General features: G+C 51.5%; 1 protein-coding gene and 1 long non-coding RNA gene across 3 annotated transcripts in view; one reads left to right on the top strand and one right to left on the bottom strand.

The window, feature by feature from the left end:
- The window catches only part of COBL (cordon-bleu WH2 repeat protein), a 255,236-nt gene that overhangs the window by 222,668 nt on the left and 11,697 nt on the right, over positions 1-20,871 (top strand). For both annotated transcript variants that reach the window (XM_032304816.1, XM_032304817.1), the window contains 5 exons: positions 2,425-2,734; positions 14,263-14,357; positions 15,559-17,357; positions 18,226-18,345; positions 18,959-19,210. In XM_032304816.1, coding sequence (XP_032160707.1) covers positions 2,425-2,734; positions 14,263-14,357; positions 15,559-17,357; positions 18,226-18,345; positions 18,959-19,210 — 2,576 coding nt within the window. The remainder of the gene's footprint in view (positions 1-2,424; positions 2,735-14,262; positions 14,358-15,558; positions 17,358-18,225; positions 18,346-18,958; positions 19,211-20,871) is intronic.
- On the bottom strand, positions 3,722-10,262 carry LOC116568959. The gene is made up of 3 exons (XR_004276797.1): positions 10,173-10,262; positions 9,907-10,025; positions 3,722-7,439 (listed from the first exon to the last, which is right to left on the bottom strand). It is a non-coding gene; the product is annotated as an uncharacterized LOC116568959 (long non-coding RNA).

Below are 20,871 nucleotides of genomic sequence, written 5' to 3'. Positions count from 1 at the left end.
AACTGGAGAGAAAGGGGACCTTATGGGCTTGGAGTTCCCTGTCCACCAGGGATGCGTTCTGAGTTTCCAGGGCTTGTGTGGGTCAGGAGAATGTCCCAGCTGCAGGTGGGACCCCTTGAGAGGTCAGCTTCGGGGAGCAGACCCCTTGGGGTTACTTCCCACTCGGGAAGTGACTGCTGGTGGGAAGAAGGGGGCCCGGGCTGCGCGGAACACCTATATGGTGCCTGCTGTGCGTTGACCCCTCCCTCTGACCAGCCAGTCGTATTCAACCTGTGCAAATGCACCTAGAGTTGGTATTAGCATATGGCACCGTCGATCTCCACCGTCGATCTCTGTGTATGTGTCTGTCCCCTCATCAACCATGTGTCCCCAGATTGCCTAGACTCTAGGACTGGAAATCTGTGTCCTGAGTCCGATCACAGAGCCCTTCCCATCTTGGCGCACACACCCCCACAGCACTCCCCACACACACACCAGCTGTGGAGACACACCAGGACCATTGCACTGTGACGGGCATCACGCCGAGCCCTCCCCACAGTCCTGTGGTGGCCCATGAGCCTCCTCCCAGACAAAACTGAGACAGATGGGTCCATCCAGACCCCTGCCCTAGCCACCATTCAGCTGCTTGGCTGGGATTCGAATGCAGGTCTCTGTGACCTGAAATCTTTATGCTCTTCCTTGGTGTCCTACACCACGTAGAAGAAAAAGTGTGAACTTAATTGACCTACTTGTTGTGCGACAGTGACAAAAGGGAAGGCAGGGAAACAGGGGTCTGGCTTGGCCATCTGGGCCACCGTTGATGGCTGTGCGGTGGCGCCCCTCTGAGCAGGGGTCCCCGGAATGCCATCACGTGGTGGAGTCACCCGCTGTGTGGGCAGCACAGCTGGCCGCCTTCAAGGTGCGACAGCTCATCAGCGAACAGGGACAGGGAGGGTCTGGCTGTCCTGGTTCCGAGGCAGTGTTTCCTTTCTATTTACCCTCTAATTAAGAGCCGGGCAACAAAAGCCAGGAAGAACGCCTAGGGAAGGCAGGCATTGTCAAAAGCATTCACTGCATTCGGACACATTGCCTTGTGCATTTCTGCCTCTCTAAACAATTCCTCCTTTGTGTTCTGGTCTATACTTTTGAGCTCCGTTGTGAAATGTCTATTTTTTTTTTTAATTTTTGTTCTTTTGTTTATTTTATTTTTGGGGATCTCAAATAAGCCAACCCCTGTTCTCCTTGGCTCTGTTTGGGACTTGTTAATTCTACGTTGCCAGTGTGCTATCCCGTGAAAACCATGGCGAGGTTAAGGACAGGGACGCTGGCTCCGGGTTTCGGTGCCTGATATGTGCAGTGAGCCCTGGGAACGCCTATGGCCTGTATTCACAATAGGCACCCAGCAGCTCTCTATCAGAGAACGGTTTTGAAACAAAATACAAAAAAAAAAAAAAAAAAAATTTACAAATACTAAATAAATAAAATACACGATACTCCCAACACAACATAGTCCTTTACTTCCTGGCCCACCAGGGCTGAGATACTGAAGTTTAAAATCTGTTTCTACATGAAATTAAAAGGAAACATCCCTGCTAGGCTAGGCAGCCGGTCCAAAATTGGGTGCTTCTGTCATCCTCTGGGCTTGGAGCGAGCAGTGACTTCAGAGAACCCGGGAGCGCACTCTACTTGCAAGCTTAATGCATCTGTGTCTGAAGAGCTTGCTGGGTATGGTTGCCAAATGGGTACAGTGTTCCCCCATCATTAATATTTAAGTTCCATGGAACTCTGATCCTTGCAAATCTCTGGGTCTTATTTTTTCTGCTGTGGTAAAGCTCACTTAATGCTCAAGGGGCCAGAGGACCTCCACCCAACATACTTGTTCTGGTTCTTTTTCATTTTTCTTGGAGGTGATCCTCTAAGATCACCTCTTCTTGGGACCAGATCTCCCGGTCTCATGTGTAAAAGTGAAGGGGAGGATAAATAAAATAAAAATGAAGAGGGGGCCAGATGCCGACACAGCACACCTTTAAAATTTCAGATGTTTATACTGAACATTTGTCAGAAGTTCCCAAACAGTATTAGCTATTTATAAATCTGTTTATATTTGGGAATGATTATGTTCTTTTTTAAAGAACTCATTTTAAAACAACTTCACAGAACTGCATCCACTGTGTCATTCTTCTGGATTTTTAAATATGCTTGCCCAGAGTCAGATAGGAGATAAAAATCCAAAAGTCTGACTCGGAATGTGGTTTTTTAGGGACAGTTTTGCTCTCGATCACATATATGCCTCGGTTCCTCCAAGTTAAAGTGTTTCTGGAGGGAGCCGTCGGGTTGGAACAGGTCTTGCTTGATTCCTCGTGCCCCGAATTCCAATCGCAGGTGAGTCAGGCAGGTTGGTGTGGAAACGTGCTGGCTGACCTGTCCTTGCCGTGTCTTGTCCAGTGAGCCTGCCTCTGGGCCCCAGCAGTCCCTGCGGCACAGACAGGGTCCCGCCGGTGCTGTCTGAGGCCGAGGAGACAGTGTCTGTCAGCAGCTGTTTTGCATCAGAAGACACAGCTGAGGACTCTGGAGTGGTGAGCTCCCCGTCAGACATCATCTCCCTGGACTCCCAACACGACAGCTTGAAATCCAAAGATAAGTGGGCCACAGACCAGGAAGACGGCAGTGACCAGGACTTGGCTGGAACTCCAGAACCGGGTCCCCACAAGAGCCCCACGTGGGAGAGGAACAACTCTGGAAACTGGCATCCAAGGTGAGTGAGGGGACAACTGGGCGGGGAGGGGGGCATCCTAGCTTCGGGGAGGAAGGTCTTTTGTTCACAGTAACGCGGCCAACGCGTGGCAGGCTCCCTCCAAAGTTGCCACTCCCCAATGCGGGGGTTCGCGACCCACAACCCGGTCTTCAGACTCTTTCCAGACTTGTAGGTGGTTATAAGCCGTACCCGAGATTGGCTTGTTTCTCCTTTTATATAAATGGTGCCATATACTCAGTGTCCTTTCTCACTCAACATCATGTTTTTAACATCAATCCGTGATGATATGTGTCTCATGAGTTCATTTATTTTTCTACTTTTTAATTAATGGGCACTTAGGTCATACTGGTTTTCCACAGCACTGGAAACAATGAAAAAGTCAAACGTATGTCTCCTTTTACATACAGAGTGCTTTCTAGAGGACAAATTAGTGCACGTCCAGAAAAACCCATCCTCAACTATGGACTGTGGCCAAATTGCTCTCCAAAACGAGTGTCTGGGTTTACAGGCCCTACAGTGGTCTCCAGCGGCCTGACATCCACACCTGCACCAACACCTGTACTCAGTGCACTGCCGCTTCTCACGAGTACAAGTGTTCGGTGGCATGTCATGTGCTTTTCACGGTTTTCTGATTAGTGAGAATGCGCATCTTGTCATATTTGCATTACCACTTTGATTGTCTTCTTGCATGACTTGCCTTTCTATAGACTGTCCTTTTTAATTTTATTTTTTATTTTTTATTTTTTTGAGAGAGGGAAAAGTGTGCCCAAGAATGGGGAGAGGGATGGAGGAGGAGGCAGAGAGGGAATCTCACGCAGGCTCCATGCCCAGCACAGAGCCTGACTCAGGGCTAGATCCCATGACCTGAGATCACACGACCTGTTCCAGAATTAAGAATTAGGTACTTAACCAACTGAGCCACCCAGGTACCCCCATAGACTGCCCTTTAAAAAAAACAAAAAAGCAAAACAAAACAAAAAACAAAAACTGGGACGTTACTTTTTTTAAAAAATTCTCTAATTTCTTCTCACTCTGTCAGTCAGTTCTTTACTCTGCACAGGGAGTCTTTAAGACTGTGCCTTGAATGTAACTTTGTCTTCTCGTTGCATAAAAATTGCTTTTTGATTTTAATATTCTTAAATTTGTCCCTTTTCTTCTGAATGTGTATAGTCTTTGCATTTTAAGAGACCCTTCTCATACCCTGAAGGACTAAAGATTATCTGAATTTCTTATAAAAGTTTAGTGTTGCTTTCTCACATTCGGGCTTCTCAACTACCTGGGTTTATTTTTGGGTGTGATGTGGAGAAGGAAATCTATTTTTTCGCACTGACTCCCAGCCCTACTTTGGATTACGTATATGCCCCCCGTTCTCTGCTCTGTAGACCTGGCTATCTGTCTGACCTTGTCCCTGCACCCCATTGCCGTTATCTCTTCTTCATTCTTCTAAGAAGAAGGTTAATTCTCTGCAGCCCATCAGTTTTTTCATCCTGTAGATAATTTTAAGAACCAGTCACACAAACAGTGTTATGGAAATATTAACAAAAAGGAGAATGCTCCCCCAAACCTCACAACTCGATCACCAAAACAAATGAATGCCTTTGTATTTTTCATGTTTAGCTCCCACTTTGTCCATATGAACACACAAATCTTTACCTGGTTAATGTCATTGTAGTGTCAGTAATAATTTATTTTGATTTCTTTTTACCTCAGGATTTATTGTGAGCATTTGCCTATTTGTTAATTACACCCTCTAATAGTTTTACTGTATAGCTCGTCAATCTTATGGACCATTTCAAGGCCAAGTTTGTATTTCATCTGACAGGAAATTAGAAGGTAGCAATTGCTCCCTTCCTCCCCCACACCCTCATCCTTCTCTCCCCCCACCCCCACACACGCATACACAGTGTGTCAGCCTGTGCTGTTTGCATCTATGAGAGCAGAGAAAAATTATGGTATTTCATTCTTCATCCAATAAACATTTAAAAAAAAAAAAAAAGTCGCTTTCTACAGTAATCTCCAGGTCTGTTCTGTGAGTTTGCATGGAGATTGCACACCTGAGCCCTACATCTGAGGCTAATCAGACATTTTAAATTCTGGCCCCTAGGGATGCCCATGTTAGTCATCCTTTGCTTTGCTAGCATTGACCCCTGATGTAAAATCTTGCTGACTACTTTCCAAATAGGAGAGTTAATGTTGCCTGTGGCCACAGCCAGGATAATCATGGAGTGTTTGGAACTTGATCCTTTATCCCAGCAGGGAGTAGGGCATGTTTTTCTGCCCTCATCTCTCGGGGGCCATGGAATTTGAGAGTCACAGGGTGGGGAGCCAGGGGGCTCTGTCCGGCCCACGGCCAGCACTAAGTAGTGGCCTGGCCTTTGCGAGTCCTCATAACTTTACAGGCCCTGTGGTCTGCTTGTGCACACACAGATAACGCCTCCTACCTCTCAGGGGTGTGATAAGCCTATAAATGCCCAGTGTGCGGAGTAGAGTACGCACTGCCTGGTTATCAGATAGGAACATTGTCAAAATTACTACTGTTAGTTTAGGAAAGGGGCACCATGAATTCTCTGGGCTTCCAAAAGCCCAGCGGTCTAAGGAAGATAAAGGTAGTCTCTGCGCCTCCCAGCCCTGTCTGTGCTAACCCACTGTCTGTCTCAGAGTGAGATCCACACTCTGCCTTGGACTTTTTAGGGAATGACCATAGTTAGTGCGATATTGCGATTCATAAAAAATAATCGATTTGGTCAAATGACAAAAACATAAACCTCATAAATAATTGGTCTTCATCCACAGTTTCTGGTGCCAGCTCCCCAAAACCATGGAATTTCCTGAGTGTTGAGAGTGATAAAGGCCTTTTGTAATGTTCACGAGATGGCTTTTGGAAAGCACCTTTGGATGGGGGCTGGTTACCCAGGGAGCCAACCAGGTGACTAAAAGGTAGAACTTTCAGCACCACTCCCTGACCTTCCTGGGAGGGGAGAAGGGCTAGAGATAAAATCAGCCAATGGCCAGGGACTTAGTCAATCGTGATGATGCAATGAAGCCTCCATAAAACCCCAAAAGGTCTGTGTTGGAGAGCTTCTGGGTTGGTGAGCACCAGCAGGTTGGGGAGACTGATCCTGGAGAAGCATGGAAGACCCTTCCCCCTACCTCTCCTTATGCATCTCTTCTTCTGGCTCGTATCCCTTATGATGTCCTTTAATAAACTGGCCAACCTTAGCCTTTCTGGGACTTCTGTGAGTCATGCTAGCACATTAATTGAACCTAAGGAGGAGGGCATTGGAGCCTCCATTTTGCAGTGCTCAGTGGTCAGAAGCAGGAGCCTGGGGTCTCAAGTGTGGGGGTGGGGGGCAGCCCGGTGGGACTGAGCCCTCCACCTGTGGGGTCGGCTGGTGTCTCTGGGTCCTTAGTGTGAGAAACGAGTAGAAGTCTTGGACATCCTGCTGGAGTCAGAGAAATGCTTGCCATTGTACACGGGACAATCTCCCCTCCAACATCCATATTGAGTCCGGGAACACCTAAGAAGTTTATTTTGCAGGAGTGCACTCCCCTGACAAGTTAGAGTGATTCCGAGACTGCGGTGTGGTGTCACATCCTCATCTCCAGTATGATTTTCCACCAAGCTCAGAGTGACGGAGAAGCAGGTAGAAAGTGACGGTTTCCACTCAGAGGCTCACAGGGGCCCGGCAGAGAATGAAGGTGAGCGACGAGAGGGAGCAGCCCTGAAGTCTCTGTCCTCTCTCGAAAGCAGCCTTGCTCCCTTCTTCCAGACTTACCCTCAGGAATCGTGGACCCAGCATGGCCGGCTTTTGAAGAGAAGCCAGAAATCCAAATTTTTGTGGGAGGCCCCCAAGTTTTACATGTTGGCAACCAAGGCAGACAGTCAAGCCAAACCAAACAGGTCTGTGTGCTGAGCAGCCCCGCTCCCAGATGTGCTCTCCACGGAGTATTAAGGGGTGCCCTGACCCTTCCCCCTCTCTGCCTGCTCTTTTCCAACTTTGGAATATCCTTGTCATTGCCCAGGTGTCTCCTGTGAGACAGCTCTTGGAAAATATCTTCAGATATGTGCGGCAACTCCCTCTAGCCTCCTTTTTGTGAAATAAGAAAGCCTCTTACAAATCCTGCAGGAAAGCAGCCCATTTCAATAGCCCCCCTCTGTCCTGCCTCCCAGTGTTCCTGGGACAAGACTCTATTAAGCACTGCTTTAGAAATGCTGTTCTGTGCCTTCCACTGTCCACACTGTCAAGCTGAAAGTAGTCCATTCTACAAGTACTCCCCTCTGTTGCATGGATATGGAGAGAAAACATCTCTTTGGATGAACATGGTGTGTTCCAGAGGCACGCTCTGTGGTCCAGTCTGCAGCTCTGGGTGCAGTGAGAGTTTGAGCAGGAAGAAGGCAGGGAAGGCTGGAGGGGGCAGGATGAGGTGCGGCCAGACCCAGGGGTGGAGGGGAGTGGGCACCAGGATTGGGTCAGAGGTCCAGTCTGCAGAACCTGGGTGAGCCAGGCCCATTTCAGGGATCCAGAGCAGCCCGTGGTCAGGCTCAGTAGGATGAGAACCCAGGCTGAGGCAGGGGGTTGCCAGTCCCAGATCCAGCTAAAATTGTGTGAGAGCAGAACCCAGCACTGTTCGTGGAGCTGCGGCCTTGAGCTCAACCACCTGGACAGAAAACGACATCGGAACACTGGACAGGAGCACCCGTGTTCTATGGGGATGAGAGAAACAGTAAGGTAGACCCAGGTTCCTGACATCCCGCACCCCCTGGGTGGGGGGACAGGCAGGACAAAGGGGGACCTGGCAGCAGCACTCACTCAACACTTCTCTGTGCCCCTGAAGCACGTGCCTCACCTCTCCTCCAAGGAGATGGCACCCCTATTCTCAATGCCACCTGCTGGTCCCCACATCCAGCCTCCTGGCTCTGCCCTGCGTGATTCTGATACCTAGTTTCTGCAGGTAAGAAAGGATGTTCGTCTTGTGTGGCCAAAAGCAATGATCTGGGCAGGGCCATGGCCAGGAGACCAGACCATCCTCTGAATGCCAAGCCCTGGGAGGTGTGGACAAACCTGGCCAGGCTGGGTCTCCCCAGGCTGGGGTGCATTCAGAGAGGTGGCAAAGCCGTCCTCCACAGTCTCAGCCACCTGCAGCTTGTAGCACGTGTACGCTGGGGCCAGTCCCCAGCAAGATAAGGGAGCGTTTGTGGCTTTCTGCTCTGCCCAAGGACCCTATCCTTTTGCCAGCCCTTTGTCGCTCAGGTAGTCACAGAATGCTGGTGGCCACAGACCCTTTGTGACCTGAGTAAGAAGACCCTGTGGAGTGAGGTCCCTGTTGGTTTGGTTTTTCTTCCTTTCTCTACGCCCTGTAGACATCAAAGCCATCTGAACGGCTTCAGCTAGGGTTGCCTCGGGTCCTGTATTGACAAATTGGAGGTCAAATACGTTTTCCTCCAGGACTCCTGTCGTTTTGGCCTCAGCTTAAAGCGTCCTTCTGGAACTACTCAGTCCAGTGATAAAGTTCACGGCTCTGTTCCCTCCACTTAATTCCGAGGCCCTGCTCCGGCTGCTACAGCCACCCACTGGCTGGGCTTCCCTAAATGCCCTTGGAACCAGGGTTTTGAATTCTTCAAGAGTTTCAAGAATAAATACCAGTTTTCTAAAAAAGAGCAAGTGTGGTGCCTGGTAATAATTGGAATACCGTTTATGTGCTGTGATCTGCAAATGATGTTTTCCATCGAGTCGTTCGGTTGGATCCAATTATAATCTTTTGCTGCAAAATAAGTCTGTGCACTTAACGCAAACTGGGGACAACACATTCCCAGAGTTTTTCTCTAGACTTAGCGCAGCCAGTAAACAAGCCCAAGGAAGAATTCAGCCCAAGAGCACAGAAAAACACAGATGCACAGGAGATGATCGCCCCTTATTTTGGGGACACCTGGGAGTGACCCTGGGTCAGCTCTGCCCAGGGCAGGAGTCATATCCTGGGATGTCATCTCCTCCCAGATGCATCTTCCTTTTGTATATGGCCTGAGCCAACATTCCTGAAACTTAAAGAAAAACTCCATGTGAAGAGGAAAAAGTCCAGAATCGGACTGCCTGGGGTCATGTCTGCTTGTTGTTGGAGGCTTTGCCCTTGCACCAAAAACTTGACCTTGCATCTATTTCCTTAGTGCATGGAGAGATGCAGGACCTCTCCCTCTTAGAAGAGTGCCTGATGTACTGGCAGCCTTCCAAATGTGACAGCTGGTATTGTTAGTTGCTAAGTTAGTTTTCACAACTGCCTGAGGAAGAATAGAAAGGTGATTTGTTGATTTGTATACTCTGTATCTAGCTCTGATTATCTGCTTCTTTAAACTCTGCAGTGCCTTTGGAAAGAAACAATGTGTCTATGTGATAAGGGGAGAAAACAGAGAGGATTTTGCCTCCTACCTTCCTGGGAGGCATTACAGTGGAATGTGTGTTATTTCTAAGCCTTTGAATCTGGAAGGCAGTCTTGCTGTAATCAGACAATATATCTATCAGAGTATCAACATTGTGGGACTGTAAATTCTGGGTGCCTTTGGGAAACATCCGCACAGCAGCCAGGAGTAGGTGAGAGGTTGGATAAGTGTGTTTCAGGCTGTGTTCCTTAAAGGTAGGACCCCACTGAAAGCAGATTAGAGCCACAAAGTACAGAAGGTGGAGCCCCTTCAGGAGAAGGGAGCCTCCCCACTGTCTTGCCTGCCATCCCCCTCACCCCACCCCCATCCTCTTCCTGGCCATCCCCAAGTCCATCTCAGCCCCAGCTGATAGCAGGTGGTGGGCATGAGGACATTAGCAGTGAGACCTGTGGGGCTCTGTAGGGCATGAGATTCTGGTCACATCGAGGAACTGAGGTATGTGGGGCAGCGGAGGGGCTGGAAGAGACAGGGTCCTGCCTTTCCACTGGCTGATGCTGGCCAGGGGGCCCCAAGACTCTACAACCACAAGAACTCTGTGACCAGCAGCACCTAGAAGCATCTCAGACCTTCTAGAAGCCTAGAACTTTGTGAGAGTACCTAGAATTATTTAACACATCCTAAAACCCAGATACTTTTTATGTAACTACGTTTACAAAGGAGCATTTAAAAACCACTCCAAAACAAAACAAAATCAAACAAACAAACAAAAACCTCAAAAAATACATACATACATACTTACCTCTTAAGTCTTTGCAGAACTGGGTTGCTCCATAGAGTTTCTCTGTCCGTGTTTGGCTGCTGAGCCCTTGCCAGGCAGCTGACCCAAATGCAGATGTGTGGGAGTGTAGAAGACACAGACTTTGGGGTAAAGAAAAGAGTTCTTCATATTAACTACATGATAATACGTAATGACAATAATGTGGCATAAGTATTGGGTTAAATCAAGTATACTAATTAGGGTGTAATAAAAGTGAAGTTAAAGTACTTAACTAAAATTAATCTCACCTATTTCTCCTATTTTTTTTTTCCACAAGATTTTAAATTATATATATGGCTCCTATTCTATTTTTAGGGGACACAGTGATTCTAGAACTCTGAAGCTCCATAAATACTGGAACACTTGTAAATGGAATGGGAAGTTGAACACATATGATTGCCCTCAGCTGTAGACTTTCCCAAGCTTCTTGCCTTTCGTTTATCAAGTAATTGTTTTGAAAATGCATGAATCAGTTTGGTTGTCCTCAACAAATTGAATTGCTAACTGAAAGGGACATTTTTTTTTCCTCTCAGATTTTTTTTTTTTTTTTAATTTTGCCATTGGATAAATTACTTAAGGAAACTCTTTTGGCTACAACAGAAAGAGAAATGACCAGGGCACCTGGATGGCTCCATTGGTTAAGCATCTTCCTTTGGCTCAGGTCATTACTCCAGGGTCCTGGGATCGAGCCCCGCGTCAGGCTTCCTGGTCAGCGAGGAGTCTGCTTCTCTTTCTCCCTCTGCCTCTTTCCCTCTGCCTCTCCCCCTGCTCCTAGTTTCTCTCTCTCCAATAAATAGATGAAATCTTAAAAAAGAGGGAGAGAAATGACCCCACAAGCCTCATTGGGTCAGAATCAGCCCACATTCTTTTATTCTTTCTCATATAAAATGACAACAAAAAACCAAAACCTATCTATCTGGGGCTGATTTGACACAACTGCTCCTACGTGTCCTATCGCCAGAAGCTGGCAAGGCCGTGAGCTGCATGAGGGGCTCGGTCACCCTGACGCCCTCGCCCCCCTGCCCTTTGTCCCTCACACTGGATGCAGAAGTCGCTGCAAGCTGGGTTCTCTGCGGCCGCACTCGGTGTGAGAAAATGCTGCTGGTCGTGTTTGTTCAGGGTGTACGACCCTGTATCAGAATGTCTGCACTGTGTGTGTGTGTGTTTGCTCTTTGTTTTTCTTGGTCTTTTGCCAAAACAGACTGTCAACACGAAACTGTCTGAAGGCTGGGGTGTACGTGGGGGGACATGGAAGGTGCCCAGGAGAGGAACATCTGTGCGCGTTCACTTTCAGCTACGCAGGAAGTGGCTGCTTCTTGCCAGCTCTCGACTCCAGGGACACATTCTCGGGCTCTCCTGCTTAGCCCACAGAATGCTGACCTCCAAGCTCAGGGACAAAGGGCTTTGGACTGGTTTTTGCAGGGACAGAGGAATAGTTACAATCTGTAACTAACCCTCTGGGGGCGAGTAGAGAGCAGTGGGCGAAGAAGGAAAAGCAAGTATCACTCAATCTCTCCCTCATGAGATTTCACATTGGCAAGCAAAATAGATACATTGACGTTGGCTTTGGGTTTTTTCAGAAAACATTCGCGAGGTCGGGTCCCAGAGCACAGGTTCCCCTGCTTTGCATTACGGGAGGAGCCGGCTGCACAAGCCAAGTGGGTCAACAGACTTGGGGGCAGCACCCCAGCCAAGGACCCTGGACAGACCCTCCCTCCTAGGCTGGCAGCTCCCATCACGTGTCCACTCCGTCCCCTTGGGCAGGCAGGGCCCCAAGGAAGCCAGCCCACATCGGAGGGTCTGGTCAGAGGGCCGCAGGAGGTGCAAGGCGGGGAGAGGTTTGGAATGTGACTGATTGACAGCATCCAGGGAATCTGAGGCAGGCAGAGGAAAGTGGACACAGGAGAGCAGAAGCAGGGAGGAGGGACTAGAACTCTAGAACTCGGGTAGGGTCCCCAGACTTCAGCAGGAAGGCTTGGACTGTGGAGGGGTGGGGAAGTGCTGAGGAGCCCCAAGCCCTTGGGGTTTGGCTACCGATGGCTTTTTAGGGGGCAGCTCAGGCTGACTGAGACTCACTGAGATTGTTAAGCACTGATAATGGAATAAAATAATGTACTGTGCAAATCATGCACCATATCTCAAAAATGTGAACTACTTCGCAAAAAAAGAGTTATCACTCATGGTCAGAAAAGGGCCCAAAGTGTTATTTTTAATTTGGCCATTTAAAACATCACCTACTGGGGCACCTGGGTGGCTCAGTCTGTTAAGCGTCCGACTCTTAATTTCGGGTAAGGTCATGATCTCAGGGTCGTGAGATCGAGCCTCATGTCAGGCTCCGCACTCAGTGTGGAATCTGCTTGAGATTCTCTCTCTCTGCCCCTTCCCCTGCTCTCTGTCTCTCTCTCTAATAAATAAAATCTTTAAAAATATCTTAAAGATTGCCTATTGTCCAAGCTGTCCTGTACCAAAATGAGTATACTTCTGAGACAAAAGGGATAGCAGACTCCCTGTAGTTCATTCTTTCAACAAATCCCAGGGGTGGGTGGTGGTGGTCTAAATTTCTACAGCCCTTGTCCATGGGCGTGTGCTGGTTCCAGACCATCAAGCTCCTCCTATGCATATGTCTTGATTTCCTCACGTAACATGCTACCTTAAGACTTGAGCTGTGACTCTACACTGACTCCAGGTTCAAAAATAGGCTGATTTTAATGCCGTTTGAAATCAACACGCAGTGTTGCTAGATGCTTTGGAATTCCTCCCATAAATTCGATGAACACTGTTTTGTTTCTCTTTTGCTTGCTGTAGGATCGTTTCCTTAAGGCAAATTACCAAAAGAGACTCGTGAACCAAGTTCCTACAAAGCTAAAGTGATGTTTTGTTTCTCGATGTGCATTTCCATTCCATGCGGGTAGCAACAAGTGTGAGGGTTTCAGCTTCCCCGCATTTCATCAGCTTGCCATGACTTTCTAGTTTAACATGTATAAAATGATAGCATTAGTGGGATTCTTATTTTAAATCGGTATTAAACTCTCATTAAGATCACTCTGTTCTCATGAAGCGATGTGGTTTACCACGCTTTGAAGTATTTACAGTACTTTGAAGCAAAAGTGCATGTAGAATTTTGTTTAGCTGAGCCTTAAGCATCCTAAATGAAGATCAAGCATTATAAAAGTACCGTTTTCAGTTGCAAATAAAATTTTACATAGCGCTATCCATTTTTTTCTCTGCTACATATTTTTGTTAACTATGTAAATGAAATGTACTTAAACCATAAGGGTCCATAAAAGAGAAAACCACAGCTTTAATAAAATGCATTCAATTCCAGTCCAAGCAACAGCAGTAGGAAAGGCCGTCTTTGCTCTTTTCAATCCTTATTAATTGGCCCACATGCACACAAAACCAGCCCCTTTTGTCCGGCTTGTCAGAGGACATTAGCTGAGACTAATCTGGATGCTGCTTCCTGGCTCCCAAAAGGACACAGCCACCAAGTAAGAAAGACTCATTTATCAGAACACAAACTTTGCTATGTAAGTGAGGTTTGTGGAAAGCACATTTCATGCATCATTAGCTGAGCCTGATTAGCAATGGTGGAAATTGGTCCTCAATTTTAACAATCAGCGGAAAAGACCTTCAGCTTTCACTGAAGATAGACAATTACCCTCGACATGTCTCTGTTCTCCGCGCAGCCAAAACAGAGACAAGAGCCCTTGCAAAGGCTGTGTTGAAATTGTTCTGGCATTAGACATCCCATGGATGCTATTGTCCCAGTGACGCAAATAAGGCGAGTTCCGGCTCCCCTCAGCAGGTGGGTTGGCATCTTCCTAGATGTCCAGGTGGTGGGGCCACATGGTGCCTCTGGACACTGGAGGTGGCCGGCTTTCCCCCAGGGTTTGAGCCCATGTTAACTTGGACGGATCCATTAGTGCCTGGGCACCTGGTTTCCTATCTGTAAACAACGAGACTCCTACCTGCCTTATAAATTGCTTGTAAGGTTTTTCATAAGACCACTCGGGCAGAAGTCCTGTGTCTGGAGCCTGGGGCGTGCAGGCTGCTCCTGGAACGGAGGGACAGCGGGCAGCCCTCCCTGGGGGTGCTTTGTCCAGTCTTGGGGGAAGGCGGTTATCACTGTCCCTATTAGAACTGTTGCTACCACTCACACATGCATGTGCGCGCACATGCACACCCCGACTGCGTCCCAGCAGCCCCAAGGGCAGCTGGAGTACAGAACTGCATGAACCTGGCTGTGCTTTGTGCCTTCCTTGGAGAGTCCCAGAAAGGAGTAAAGAAATAAAGGAAGAGAAAAATGAACGCCATTCCTTTCTCTCTGGTCTTCCCTAGACCCGAAGTGACTATAACCTCCAGTGGCGAAGAAGACCTGTTTCTCACCGGGCAGTTCCAGAAGACCCTCGAGGAGCTGGATGAGGAGCTGGAAGGTGAGCGCAACCGTCTGCCCTGCTAGTGTTACGCTGGGCAGCCGTAGGCTCTGGGGGGTTATGCTTGCTGTGGCTCCAGGCGGGAAAGGTGGGTGGGAGGACCCAGTTCCTGCAGAAGAAAGCCCGGGTGTGAGGGGCAGGCAGGTGAGCACCGCTCTCGAAATGGCTTCCCATCAGGGCTGTGGGACAGTAGTGTGGACACTCTGAATTGCGGCTCCAGTGCTCTGGGTGGTACTGATTGTGTGCATTGGGGGGGATTCTACACACATAAGAAAACAAAGTTCTCCAGTGCCCAGATGAGTTTGGGAAGCACTGGGTGACACAGGCAAACAGGTTCCCTGACAACAACGTGGCTTGGCTCGCTGACGTTTGGCACATCTCGGAGGGAAATTCGGTGCACACGGCCTCAGCGGTGAACCCGTTCACGGTGGAACGCTTGCTGTGGTACAGATAGGTGTGGGGAAGGTGATGCTTTATGGCCAAAGCAGATGCAGACGATCTCAGTAGACAATCAAGGAATCTTTCAAATAAGGGCGCACGGTGGCGGTAATCCAGAAATTTCGGTATGGGCATGCCTTCAAACAAAAGCCAGAATGAAACGGAGTGCAGAGCTCATCCATAGTCTACTGGCTTGTCGGCCTTCTGTCCTCTGAAGATGTGCTGGACAGAGCTGAAAAAGCGAAAATGGTCATCCCATGTCCCTCTGGCTCTGACCAGGGGACCCACTGTGTCCCTTGCGGCTAATTCTGAGGTAGTTGCCCAGAGTTAGTCATCTGTCTCTCAAGATGTGCGAGCACATCTCCCCATGTGGTCTGTGGTGCTTCTGATGAATGCGAGTAAGCTGAAGGTCAAAACCCAAAACCCACCTTTGTGTTCCATATGAGACAGTCTTTCTGGGGGGCTCAGGCTTACAGATCTAGTTTGCAAGCTACAGATGTTGGCAAAATGTTGTACCTGAACGCCTTACCTTGAGACACGGCGGCTGTGCAAAGAGCTCCTCTCTTGAGCCATCAGAGGAGAGATGGGGGCCCCAGGTGTATGTAAGTGACAAATTGAAATGGCACTTTAAAATGTACCTAAACAACTTACCCAAAAATAACCTCAGGAAGGTCAAAGCCAGGGTGTGATTACAGTAAGTCATTGGCTTGGGATTCGTACCAGGGTGGCAGTCTATAAGACGTGTGTCTGTCCTCCTTTGCAGAACTGGAAGAGAGCTCTGAAGCTGGCAGCAGCCTGCCAACAGGCTCCGTGAATGGCGTGTCCCCTCCCTGTGTGCCAGAAGCCACCGTCCCCGAGTTTGATGAGGACACAATCCCAGTCACCTTCATCGGGGAGGTTTTCGATGACCCTGTAGATTCAGGGGTGTTTTCCAATAGAAACAACAACGCTGGTTCTTTTGACCTAGGGGGCACAGTGGGCCTGGAAGCCCCCCCGCCACCACATCAGGGGGAGCACAGCCAGCAACAGGGAAGGAGGACAGAAGGGCCCGGCTCACCCGCTCCTCCCCACAACATCGGGAAAGAAAGCAAACCCACCTCATCCAGCCCCTGTGAGGCTGTGAATCTGACTAAAATGGAGCCCAAGGTGACTTCTGCTGCAGCATTTCCCGCGCACAGCCCCGATGCAAAGCAGAGCAGCGAGGGGCCTGGCTCTGCCCTCGGTGGGAAGACGCAGGCCAGCAAGAAGGCAAGTGCCCAGCCAGTGAGAGACAGGGAAGGTGAGGGTAAGAGCTGTGGCTCGGCACCACCATCGTGGTATCAACGGGGCCAAAACCCAGGGGGGAGTTACGGACTTAGATACGGCCTCACGACGTATAAAATCGTTCCTCCGAAATCAGAGATGAGGTGTTATGACAGAGGGGTCTCTCTCTCAACGGGTGCCATCAAGATCGATGAGCTCGGGAATCTGGTGAGTCCCCACGTGAACGGGGGCAGGACCACAACCCTGTCACCATCCACCCTTGACTCGGAAACCCAACCCATTGGAAAGGTCAAAGAATTCTGGAGGTCCAACTCCCTAGAGAAACACTCTGGCCAGCCCACGGAGGGCTCCGCCAAGAGGACCCCCACTGCCGCCACGCCAGCAAAGCCACAGCCTCAAGAAAGCAGACTCCCAGGCCCCCAAGTGACGTCGCCCCCGCAGCAGTCTGCCCATCGAGAAGAGGGGAGACATCCAGAGGAGGGCGGAAGCCGGCCACCCGTGCCAGCCCCTGGTCACGGGAAAGTGCCAGCAGCGAACGCCACAGAAGTCCCATTTCTCAAGCCTCAAAGAAGAACATCCAGTCAGTATGTGGCCTCTGCCATTGCCAAGAAGATGGGGCCCCAGAAAGCCCCGGCTGATGTGGTGAGGAAGCATGGGCATGCCAAGGAGACCTGGGAAGGCAGAGCACGAGAGCTGGACGGACGGCTTCCCGCGAGGAGAGGTGACACAGCCCCCAGGCCATACAACGAGAGTGAAGCCTCAGCAGTAGGAGTCCTGCCCAGAGCACAGGACGGCAGCCCTCCGGGAAAGCTGTGCACTCCAGACTGTCCTGCTGGTGTCCACGTCCCGCCTGTCAGGAATCACGTTTCTGTGACACAAAGCTGGAGCCTCAGGGGAAAGCTGAGCACCAGGAACCCTGGGACCAGCTCAGCTTCTGCCCCCAAGTATACACTGGACGGTCCAGAGCCCCCGCCTCCCCGCCCAGGAGACGATCAGACCCCGGGCAGGACCCTGGTGAATGGCTCCCGGTGGGTCCCCATCCACGCCGAGCCTCCTTGCTCTCCGAGAGGGTCCAGCACGAATAACCACACCCAACAGGAGCCCCCAGAGCACGAGGAAAAGCCCAGTTTGTTGTGCACAGGCATGCCTGCGACGGATGGTACGCTGCCATCTAGCATCTTTGGGCCAAAGAAGAAATTCCGACCCGTGGTCCAGAGGCCAGCCCCAAAAGACACGTCGCTGCACAGCGCTCTCATGGAAGCCATCCACTCGGCGGGAGGGAAGGACCGACTTCGCAAGGTGAGCGGCCAGGCACCTGCCGTTAGCACATAGACACACCTTCGACATCCGTCCGTGCTTAGGGGCTCCCTACACAGATCGTCGGGGCCTTGGGGGAGGGGCCGGCTAACGGAACAAGGAGCCGGATGCTCTGGTTTAATTTCCAATGAGGGCTTCGTCTCTCTGCCTTAGAGGGTTGAGAACCACAGAAGAGAGAAAAACCAATGGGCTTGGGGTTGTCCCATTGCCTTGAAACCCCTGACTCCCCTGGGGAAAGGTGTCAGAGATAAAGGGTCCGTACCTGGGCCCAGGGGAGCGGAGAGGTGGGGGGGTGAGTGTCCCCTAACTGGTCCGGGAATGATGGTGTGAGTCAGTGACGCCTCAGGCCAGGGCCACTCCTGCCTGATGTTCCCATACCTCTGGCAGCTCAACCTGTCATTGTTCAGTAACAACTAGGACAGTGTGGGACACTCCCTCCCCAGCCAGGCATTCGGCTCCAACACCCTGCACTGGGAGCCATCTGTTCCCCTTCATAGATGAGCCGCTGAGGCAGAGCACAATCAGGGGAGCTGGCCCGAGGCCACACCGCCAGCAGTTGGGGGCCCAGGATTCTCACTCGGGTCTGCAGGACTTCAAAGCACGCATGGTCTTCAGGAGGGCAGCGGCCGTACCAGCAGCTCGCACGCCTGCCCTTTGCTCATTAGCTGCCCTAAGGTCAACATGCAGTCTTACCTCTGCTACTGTCCTGTGGGAAAACCTCTTCCTTCTAACTCGGGGCTGTCTGACCCTCCTAGAGCCCTCACCTGCTAGGTAGTGCTGTTGTCCCCTGGTGCTGTCCCACTTAGCATTTCTCCGTCCCGGTGACCTGTGTCGACACTGACTGTTCTAGATTGCAGAGCACACGTCCGAGGAAGGGCCCAGGAAGCCGTCCTCCACGGAGACAGCGGGCGAGCGCTCCGCGCTGCTGGCGGCCATCCGAGGGCACCGCGGTGCCTGCAGCCTGCGGCAGGTGAGAGGGCGTCCCGGGGCGGGATGCTCCACACTCGGTCCCCACGCAGGTTTGCAGAAGCCGGGCCAGCGCTCCCCTGTCCTAAGCGTCAGCTGCGCCACCCTCAGTGTGGGTAACGCAGGACCACGGGGGCTGGCGCGGAGGGGCAGCCCCTGCAGGGGAGGGGCCAGGCCCCCGGGAGCTGTCCCCTCCCTCCCTACATGTCCACCTGGCATGGAGCATTTCCCGAGTTCTCGGGCACCCAGTGTGGCCACAGGGCTTTCTCTCCTTGAGGGCAAAGTCGCTGGTCCTCTGGCTGACATGGCAGAGCCCCGGGAACCCAGGTGGCCCGGACCTTAGGAGCAGGACAGTGTCGTCCAGCTTCCAGCTGCAGGATCCAAGGAAGAGCGTGGTGGGTGTTTTACTCCCCAACACCTGGTCAGAGTGGACTGGGCGGCCTCCAGATCTGTCCTCCCCCACCAAGGCAAGGCAGGAGGTCAGGGAGTTCTCAGGAAGGCATGGGCAGCGAGCTCTCCCCACTCCCAGGCTTGCTGCGGGCTCCGTAGGCATGCAGGAGCATGCAGCCCTTCCAGAAGGCCTGCTGGGACCTCATCACTGCACATGTCATCACTAGGTGTCATCCTTCGCCTCTGAGGAGCTGCGGAGCTTCCGGGACGCCGAGCCATCCTCAGAGCCACCTGGACGGCGTGACCTTGGCCTTCAGCCCCCGCCCGCCCTGCCGCCCCCGCCCCCGCCCCCATCGGCCACACAGGTTCCCTCCACGTCCAGGACAGCGGCCAGGTCCAGCTCCGGAGACCCTGCTGAAGCCAGGCAGGCCCTGATGGACGCCATCCGCTCTGGCATGGGGGCCGCAAGACTGAGAAAGGTGACAGTGCGTGACCATGCGAGCACTCGTGGGGGGCGGGGGTGTGGGGGAGGCCACCCAGGAGCTACACGGCAGTGAGATGATCACCCGTGTCCCTCACCCCAGGGACCAGAGGGAGTTGGCCCTCACCAGGTGGGGGTCAGCCCACAGACTAGCTCCTGGGGATGCAGTGGGGCCCCCCACCACATGTGGAACCCCTAACTGCATCTCCACCACCCACTCTGACTACAGTCTGGCGGGGATATAGGCAGTGGCCCATGGAGAGCGCGTGTCACCCTTGTAGTCCGCAGCCTGGATTGAGGCTCTCAGCATATTTCCCGTGTTTTCTTTCTCTCTTTATTTCTGGTTGGGGGGAGAGCTAGCATTGTGTTCCAAATGCTTGAGTTTAAAGCCCCCTGGGCAGAGCCTACGCTTCCTGTTCTGCGGCTACTTCCGTAGAGTCTTACACTGGCCCCCACGTTTGTCACCCCACACTCCCCAAAGCAGTGGTGTTTGTGCCACCACAGTGGGAATCCCAGACTCAAGGACTCCCCGGTCGTGTGGCTTCTGGGATCACTTTCAGCTCCAAAATGATCCTGGACACAGACTGATTCTCTGTCCCTGCCCATTGCTGGTGGGTTTGGGGAGTTCTGCTAATGATAGGGGGGCTGGTGAAAGGTATTATTTCATGCAAGACCATCTCCAGAGTGTAAGCTCCTGTTTTCACAGGGACCTCAAGAGGTCAGGACTAAGATGACCCTTGGTGCATATGGAAAGGGCATGAGGTTCAGAAAATCTGAGTGGCTCAGCCTTGGTCCCACAGGACCAGATGCAGACAGGGCTCCGTGCAGACAGGGCTCCGTGAGGACATGGAAAGTACTGGAAAGCAAGTGTCCATTGTGGGAGAGGAAGTGGCCCTTGGGACAGGGCAGAGCTGCTGGGAGATCACTCCCCTGCTGTTCTCTGCACCTCCCCCCCACCACAGGAGCCTGCGACAACAGAGGAGAGGGGAGAAGACCCCCTCCCTGCAGGCAGCAAGCCCACAATGGGCAGTCCTCACTCAAGCCCAGAGATGGTCAGTGTTCTTACCCAGTGCATGCATGGCCTGACCCCCCACCCCACCACCTGGCCACTCCCCGCATCATTCCTCCTCGTGCACCACCCCCAGGTGTCGTCCCTGTGTGACATGAGGCATTCCCAGCTGTGTGTGCCTGTGACCCATGGGAGGGATCCATACATCGGCTGTCAGGCCTGCTGGCCTGGCTGATCCTGGGTACGAGTTTAAGGTTCTCAGAGTGGAATCCATCTCACATTTCCGTCCTGATCCGGATCTGGGGGTGGGCGGTGGGCCTCCGAGCTGCAGGTTCCTATTGTTTGTTCAGTGACTTCACCTTCAGAGCGGAGCTACTCTGCACCTGGGCTGGACTTTGGGTAACGCTGAATACGCTTGTTTGACCACGGACTGGACGCCAGCTTGTGAACAGATTTCTGGATCTTTCCAGAATAGCTGTCCAGGGAGCCGGACCCAGAGAGCTGGAAAGCTGGCCTGAAGGGGCACAGCTAGGCCATGGGAGACCACGGCAAGTCTAACCCTCCGGCTTGGACTTCCGGAGAGAAAGAAAAATCCAAATTTGGGAGTTGCGCAGAGGAGCAGGAAGTCGTTTGTGCCCTGAGAAAGGAGG

The sequence above is a fragment of the Mustela erminea genome, chromosome 11 (genome assembly GCF_009829155.1).
Source record: "Mustela erminea isolate mMusErm1 chromosome 11, mMusErm1.Pri, whole genome shotgun sequence".
NCBI classification, from domain to species: Eukaryota; Metazoa; Chordata; class Mammalia; order Carnivora; family Mustelidae; genus Mustela; species Mustela erminea.
The sequence above is the reverse complement of the archived record's forward strand: the minus strand, read 5'-3'. Positions and strand labels throughout refer to the sequence as shown.